The sequence below is a fragment of the Cebus imitator genome, unplaced genomic scaffold, assembly GCF_001604975.1.
Source record: "Cebus imitator isolate Cc_AM_T3 unplaced genomic scaffold, Cebus_imitator-1.0 Scaffold106, whole genome shotgun sequence".
NCBI lineage: Eukaryota > Metazoa > Chordata > Mammalia > Primates > Cebidae > Cebus > Cebus imitator.
In genome coordinates, this window is record NW_016107421.1 from 453,610 (window position 1) to 461,595 (window position 7,986).

The window sequence follows — 7,986 nt, forward strand, 5'->3', positions numbered from 1 at the left end:
AGGGTCTCACTATTTTGCCCAGGCTGGTCTTGAACTCCTGGGCTCAAGCAGTCCTCCCACCTTGGCCTCCCAAAGTATTAGGATTGTAGATGTGAGCCACTTTCCCCACCTTTGCATTTTCTAAATAGAAGAAAATATCATTGAATACCTTCTGAACCCCTGGGGTTTTACACACATAAAACTGTTGATCCTGCACTGTACAGAAGTCAATGATGAAGGGTAAAAGGTCTGAGTCTCCAGATCCCCTCCCAGCGTCCCAGTTATCCCCAGCTGCCACTCCTCCGTTGGGCTTCCAAAGTCAGAATTGCTGTGATGGGCAGAAGGGCAGCTGACACTCAGTGATGTCCCCATTCTGTGTTCCTCCGTGAGCTCAGGGAAGATGCTGGTTGGCATCCAATAGCTTAGTCCCAAAGGGATTTGATTGTTGGGAATGCTAGTATCTGTGGCTATGCTCTGACTTGTTAAAGCTAAGACCTCTGATTGAAAATCTCCCAAGGATTTTAATTGTTTACATAAAGAGTCCTGAGGTTTCCTTTTGTAAATTGTGCCTGTGGTGACCTTGTCTATTCTGACTTTATATATGGAACTGACTTTCAGCAGCAGAAGGGGTAAAATCAAGGCTTTAAAAATTTTTAAATTTGATAGAATCCAGACATATAAAAACAGTACAGCAGGTATCTGTGGTAGAGCTGATTTCAGATTCAAAAATGAGGATGGCGAGCATGTGAAGCTTGGTCCCAGGAATGTTGAAGTTTTGTTTTAATGTTATTTTTAGTGGGAGTTTTATCCTTTTGGCCCTGATACCTCACCTTTGGGCAACACTCGGAGATAGGCTCCCCATGAAACACCTGGCCTCTAGTTGAGACTCGGTGAATGAAGTGGTGCTTCGTATCTTCGTATCCTTTGGGGTTTTTTTTTTTTTTTTCAGTTCCCAATTTTTTCTCTTTTCCTTTGGCTGCTTTTAAGTTTCTTGGTTTTTTTTGTTTGTTTGTTTTGTTTTGTTTTCCCTTGGTAACAGGATCTTGCTGTGTCGCTCAGGTGGAGTGCAATGGCATTATCATAGTTCACTGCAGCCTCGACCTCCCAGGCTCAAGCAGTCCTCTTGCCTCAGTTTCCCAAGTAGCTGGGACCCCAGGTGTGTGCCACCACTCCCTGCTAATTTAAAAAAAATTTTTCTAGAGATGGAGGTCTCACTTTGTTGTCCAGGCTGGCCTTGAACTCCTGGGCTCAAGCAGTCCTCGCGCCTCAGCCTCCCAATGTGCTGGGATTACAGGCACGAGTCACTGTGCCCGACCTGTTTCTTTTCCCTTTGCTGTGTTATTGCTTTGAGTGTTCCTCGTTGGATCTCAGGGTGTTCTGACACTCTGACTCTGGAGGTAAGGATACTGTGGATACTTTGCTGGTGTAGGAAGGGCCTAGCGCCCTGAGGCTCACCCTGGCTGTGTTCTCTCTCCTAGCACACACTCACGGGACACAGTGGGAAAGTGCTGTCTGCTAAGTTCCTGCTGGACAATGCACGGATTGTCTCAGGAAGTCACGACCGGACTCTCAAACTCTGGGATCTACGCAGCAAAGTCTGTGAGGAAATTCAGTCTCTCTGTCTGTGTATATGCTTGGATGTTAGCGTGGAGGTGTGCATTTGCACGTCAGAGCCTGCGTTTATGTAATACAGTTTGAATTTCAGATCTGGCTTCATGTTTAGAGGGGCACTGAGGGTAGTGATGGCTTTTCTTGTTTGAGGCTTCATTTAAGTGAAGAACTCTGACAAGTCAGTGGTTAGAGGGTAGCAGTGTTACGTAAACAGCCACGTTGGTGCCTCTGCTTGATTAATGATGTTTGCTTTTCTTTCAGGCATAAAGACAGTGTTTGCAGGATCCAGTTGCAATGATATTGTCTGCACAGAGCAATGTGTTATGAGTGGACATTTTGACAAGAAAATCCGTTTCTGGGACATTCGGTATGACACCCAAGCATTTGGGAGGCTCATGAGAGTCTACACAGTGATGGTTCTGTATGTGGGTTGTGCTTTTAAAATCTCGGGAAATGGCAGAAATGCACTTTAGTGCATTTATAGTGTTAGCTTATTATACTAGGATATTCTTTACCATGAAGTAGACCAGAGTTTAGCAGTCCTTTATGGAGCATGCAGTGAGTGCTGGGTCCTTTACCAGCTGACAGGTAAGAAAAGGAAAACAGGATATTCTTTCTACCTTTAGGTAATTTAAACTGTAATAGGGAAGGCAGATACAAAAGTCAGTGACTAGTACATTGAAGTAGAGGCAGGTACCTTCTAAGTTCAGGGCCATAGAGGAACATGAGGAGGGAATCTATTTGAAGGAGAATTTGGACAGGGCTTATTGACAGGTTGGAGGCAGAGGATGAGGAGGGGGAAGACAGGACGGAGAGTAGATGAGGACAGGCTCCCAGCAAGGTTGTAGAGAGATGGGGGGAATACAGGGCCCATGGTGATAGATGGCGCTTTGAAACACAGCATGGTGCCAGAAAGCCCTGACACGATGCTCGTGGCTCCTGGACACAACATTTTATTCATAATCTTCAGTTGGCTTTTTTTTTTTTTTTTTTTTTTTTTTTGAGACGGAATTTCGCTCTCGTTACCCAGGCTGGAGTGCAATGGCGAGATCTCGGCTCACCGCAACCTCCGTCTCCTGGGTTCAGGCAATTCTCCTGCCTCAGCCTCCTGAGTAGCTGGGATTACAGGCACGCACCACCATGCCCAGCTAACTCTCTGTATTTTTATTAGAGGCGGGGTTTCACCATGTTGACCAGGATGGTCTCTATCTCTTGACCTCGTGATCCACCCGCCTCGGCCTCCCAAAGTGCTGGGATTACAGGCTTGAGCCACCGCGCCTGGCCCTTCAGTTGGCTTTTAAAACCTGAAGTTGGAACTTGAAACATGGAATTTGAGAGTTAAGCTGGATGTTCAAAATCTAGTTCATCCTATAATTTGGCAGGTGAAGACCCCCGAGTCCCAAGGAAGTCTAGTAGCTTCCTTCAAGCTGCATATTTAGCACCAATAAGACAAATTCTTGCTTAGTTAAGGTGTGAGGTAAAAAATGATTTCATTGAAAGCCTACCACACAATCATCACAGACCAGGTCAGCACCCCCTTTGGCTGTGAATGTCACCAGCAGGGCCCTGCCCAGGGTGGCTATTAGCTGACCTGGTCATGGGCTGGAGCACAGAGGAGAAGAGGGAGAAAGGAAGAGGGAGGTGCGCAGGGCCACGGCTCTTTTCCCCACCTTAAACCTAGGGGTGGAGGCCACAGAGCCACACTGAATAGGGCAGGAAGCCTGCAAGAGAGACAAGTTACACTTCCAAGGCAGACCAGTCCACTCACGCAGGTTTCTGTGCCAACTTGATCCAAAAGTTGAAATCCCATCACTGAAATAATATGAATTGGGTAGTAGCCCCGGTTAGTTCATGCTGATCAGAAACCCTGGCGCTTGTTGAGGCAGGGTGTTGCACTCTAGTTGGATTGCAGTGCCTTTTCTTTCCTCCACGGCATGACGTAGAGTAGTTCTAGCCTGTGTTGCATTTCTCAAATCTACCCTCTCTCTTAGATCAGAGAGTATAGTTCGAGAGATGGAGTTGTTGGGAAAGATTACTGCCCTGGACTTAAATCCAGAAAGGACCGAGCTTCTGACCTGCTCCCGTGATGACTTGCTAAAAGTTATTGATCTCCGAACAAATGCTGTCAAGCAGACATTCAGGTAACTGAGGATGTGCTGGTTGCATGAAGACTGGAGGCCCAGCCCTGCTCTCTACACGCTGCATGGCCTGAGCTGCCTGGGTGACAGTGCCCTGTTGTTTGTTTCAGTGCACCTGGGTTCAAGTGCGGCTCTGACTGGACCAGAGTTGTCTTCAGGTTAGTAGTACCCGCTCCCTGCCAGTTTGGTTCATCACAGAGAGTACTGCATGGGCATTTTCCCATTAGGGATATAGAGCTGAATTTTGTTGGGTGCCCAACCTGTGTTTCCAGGAGTGTGACTGTAAGTTCCTTATCACAGGTCACCATCATTGTCTCTTCCTTTCCCGTGTTGCTTTGTGATTACATGAACCTAACGTGTTGTACCAACAACTAACAGTTGGCTGATAGCTTTGTTCTGGGCGAGCCCATTAGGCTCACCTCTTATCAGTCATTCATGCAAGAGCTGTTGGAGAGCCTGTAGAAAAGGGCAGGGGTGGCTGTGGGCCGGGGGCGTGACTGAAAAGGCTCTCTGGAGAATGGCGTGCAGAAGGTGGGCCACAGTTTCCTGCTCCTTGTTGCCTTCCTCCTTGGATCGTGCTTCTTCCAAATACATTTCCAGGCTCAGTTCCTCTATTGTGGAGAAGCTTCTCCACAATTGATGCTTGTTTTTTTTTTTCCTCCTCTCTCTGAAGCATGTAACAAGGCAGTCCATGGGCTAAAACCCTTAGCTATGTGGAGCTTGGCTTTGATCTCCCTATATGTTGTTTTATTCGAGTCTGATGGGAGTCTGATGGATGGTTAGGGACTTGGAGCCCCAAGAAGTAATACGATGCCACTCTTCATTTAGCTCAGTAGGGCTGAAATACTGGGGAAAAGCAGATTTGGCTGGAAGGGCCATAACTGGCAGGCATTCCGAGGTCCGGGTACACAGGAGTGGTCACCAGTGAAGAATAAACATTTCTTCTTGGGAAGAAGGCTACAGAGATGCTGAATGGGGGTGGGGAATTGACAACCTTTATTTTCTTACTGTCTTCCCTAGCCCTGATGGCAGTTATGTGGCAGCAGGCTCTGCAGAGGGCTCTCTCTATATTTGGAGTGTGCTCACAGGGAAAGTGGAAAAGGTTCTTTCAAAGCAGCACAGGTAAGATGAACATCCTCTCAGCCCCCCTTGTGTTGTGAGCAAGGCCTTTGATTTCATCTCAGGGGTCATCCAGTTTAGACCTCAGTCAGCGCTGTCAGGGCGCTGTCCGATCACTTGCTTGGCTGACTGAGCTAGGTCAGTGGAGAGAAGCTGGGGCCACTCAAGCAGCACAGCAGGCACAGTCTAAGAGTACTCAGGGGGAGCGGTCACAGTGGCGGCTGTTGGAGAAAGGGTTATAGAAACACATCCTGTCTCTCTCGTTATGTCCCACGTCCTCTGTCTCCTCCTTCTCTGCTCTCCTTCCTTTCTGCCTCCCTTTCTCCCTTGTAAGTCTCTGTGGTCAGTGCATTGACACACACCTTCTTTTATCTTCCACCTGATAGGCAGGCCCCAGACCCCCTTTTCTCCTAGCTTTGTTGCCCACACAAGCCCACCTGCTAGTTGGAACCCAGATGGCATTTTCCTTCAGAACCCTCTCTCCCTGCCCAAACCAGTGCTGACCACCAGTGCCTGACTCTTCAGAGGCATATGTACTGGCTCTTCCCAGTTCACTCAGAGCTCCTCTCAGGGAGAATGTGATAAGGCCTGACTGCCAATGGGACCGCACTCCCTCCATCCCAGCAGGACTTCATTAGGTACACCACTGGATTTTTCAGAGGTCTTTTGCATTTCAGTGAGTTCCTTCCTTGCGTGGGCACAGTGCCAGAGAATAAAATGGAAGTTGGAAAAATTCTGACTCCCTGAGTGCACAAGCTTCTGGTGTTTAGTTTCTTAAGATCACATCCCAAATGTTCTGAAACTTGGTGCTCTTCTCATCTCTCCTTTGAAGCTCGTCCATCAATGCAGTGGCATGGTCGCCCTCCGGCTCGCACGTTGTCAGTGTGGACAAAGGGTGCAGAGCCGTGCTGTGGGCACAGTATTGACGCAGCTCTCAGGCTGGGAGCACCCCAGCGTCCTCCTCAAAAGAAGCCCGTGGGCTCCTGCAGCCCTGTCCTGGCAGGTGAGGTGCTGGGTATAGCATGGACCTTCCAGAGAAGCTCAAGCTACGTGGCAGGTAGCTCTGCTGTGAACGGGATTTCTGAAGATTTGACTGAGGTCTCTCTTGATCTGGAAGAATAACACTGAAAAAACCTGACGCTGTCACTTAGCAGAGGTTCAGGTTCTTGCCTTGGGAAACACTACTAGCTCTGATCTTCCATACCTCACTTGGGGGAGCACAGGGCCCCGCTGGGTTTCCTCACCAACGGCAGCGCCAAAAACAACCCCACACAGTTGGTGTTCTCTGTGCTTTCTCTCATCCTTCCAAAGTCGTTCTGGCCTAACCCGTGTCCCATCACCTTGGGGCCGTTTGTCCAGTGAACTCACTTTAAGCATTGGATTAACGGAAACAGACTACAGTCCCCTCCGTGGTGGGCTGCATGAATGTGTCTCGTTACTGCTGAAATTTCCTCAGATCTCTTAACTGTTCTTCAGAGCTTTCTGGCCCTTTTTCCCCCATAAAATTCAACATATTTTAAAATCTTCATTTGGTTAAAAGAAATTTTTTTTTTTGAGGTGGGAGAGGATGTGTGAAAATTTTTTCCAGGGATAGGGGTTTGCTGCAGAGGTAAGGATGTGTTCTGTATTGATCTGCAGACACCCAGAATGTGGGTGCACACAGCACACTTGGGGGCGCCAGGGGATGCAAGACCTCCAGCGTATTTGTCTGAAGCTGGTGATGGTGGCCACAGCCCCTCTGCCAAGCCTGCGTGCGACGTCCTTGGTGCTTTAGAGCAAGAAGCCCAGGCCCAGAAGCACAGCAGTGCCATCTTTCCGTTTCAGGGGTTGTGGTGAAGGCCAGGGAAAACTGTTTATCTTTACCATTTTACCTGTGTATAAAGTCGTGGTTCCTTGGATGTGCGAAACACCGTTTCTATCACTTTTAAATTTGCACTTTATTTGTTTTCGTCCATACTTGTTCTCTGGACATCTGGGGTATGAGTGCGAAAGCTGGTGAGAGAGGAGAGCGGCCTTCCCACCGATGGGCCTGGCCTCCATCTGCCCTCTCTTCCGTGCCTGATCACTGCTTTCCAGTTTGCCCTTCAGAGAACTGAAGGAGAGTTGAAATTCACAGGCCGGGGCATATCTTTTATTTATTTCATTGTGTTGCCCAACAGAAGTTGATTGTAAATAATAATAAATCTGTTATATACTTTTCAAACTCCATGCCTCTTGGTGATTATTTTATGCTCCCTTATCCTTAACAAAGAGAGGGAAAAGAAGGTAATTTCTTTGTTTACCTGTAAACAGTGGCTAGTACTTCTCAACAGTCTTTCCTCCTTCACGTAAGCTCCATTCCACAAAGTACCACTTGCCATAAACATGAGCGTTCCAGTTTCATGCCACGCAAATCTTAACAGACACTGGACACTGGAAAGGTGTTTCTTCAGAGCAAGACCCACTGCCATGGAGGAGCCCAGCACAGATTCCTCCTCAGCCCCTGCATGGAGCCACCTTCCAGTGAATCATCGCATGGGGGAGTCATTCACTGGTGACAGCTCGGATATCTAATACACAGCCTGCGCTGTAAGAAATTATGACCGCCCTTGTGAGGAAACGCCCAGATGTCCATTTAGCGCAGCACCTGGAGTCACGGTGCCATCGGGGTCTGAAGTCTAAGGCAGCCAACATTTGCAGAGAGCTGGATAAAAGCAAGATGTGGTGGCTAACACCTATAATTCCAACACTTTGGGAGGCTGAGGCAGGAGGATCACTTGAGGCCAGGAGTTGGAGGCTACAGTGAGCTATGATTGTACCACTGCACCCAGCCTGGGTGATAAGAGTAAGACCCTGACTCTTAAAAAAGTTGGACGACCCCTTTGCAATCTCCTTAAGAAGGAGATTCTCCAAATAAGTGTTCTGATCGTCTTAGACCATCCTGTTTTTACATTTGGCGGGAAGCATGGCTGTTTTCTTTACTCAGTCTGGACTTCACTCCAGTCCCTTAACTGCCAATGCTGAGCTAAAGGTGAAGGGGGCTCACAGCACTGGGGAATGTAACTTCCCTTTAACTCCCTGCCCAGCACATGGACTAGGGCCCTTCCAGCTGCTGGTTTTGTTGGTCAGAGCAGGAGCCATGCATACGTGTTTTTCTTTT

The 7,986-nt window shown here is 48.2% G+C and overlaps 1 protein-coding gene and 1 non-coding gene across 6 annotated transcripts in view; both read left to right on the forward strand.

The window, feature by feature from the left end:
• Positions 1 to 7,055, forward strand: part of ATG16L1 (autophagy related 16 like 1) — a 38,908-nt gene extending 31,853 nt beyond the window's left edge. For all 5 annotated transcript variants that reach the window (XM_017537677.1, XM_017537679.1, XM_017537683.1 and 2 more), the window contains 6 exons: positions 1,458 to 1,578; positions 1,852 to 1,957; positions 3,582 to 3,731; positions 3,839 to 3,886; positions 4,749 to 4,850; positions 5,680 to 7,055. In XM_017537677.1, coding sequence (XP_017393166.1) covers positions 1,458 to 1,578; positions 1,852 to 1,957; positions 3,582 to 3,731; positions 3,839 to 3,886; positions 4,749 to 4,850; positions 5,680 to 5,773 — 621 coding nt within the window. In that variant the 3' untranslated portion in view covers positions 5,774 to 7,055. The remainder of the gene's footprint in view (positions 1 to 1,457; positions 1,579 to 1,851; positions 1,958 to 3,581; positions 3,732 to 3,838; positions 3,887 to 4,748; positions 4,851 to 5,679) is intronic.
• On the forward strand, positions 205 to 475 carry LOC119472584. Its single transcript, XR_005201732.1, has one exon.
• Positions 7,056 to 7,986: the final 931 nt, after the last annotated feature.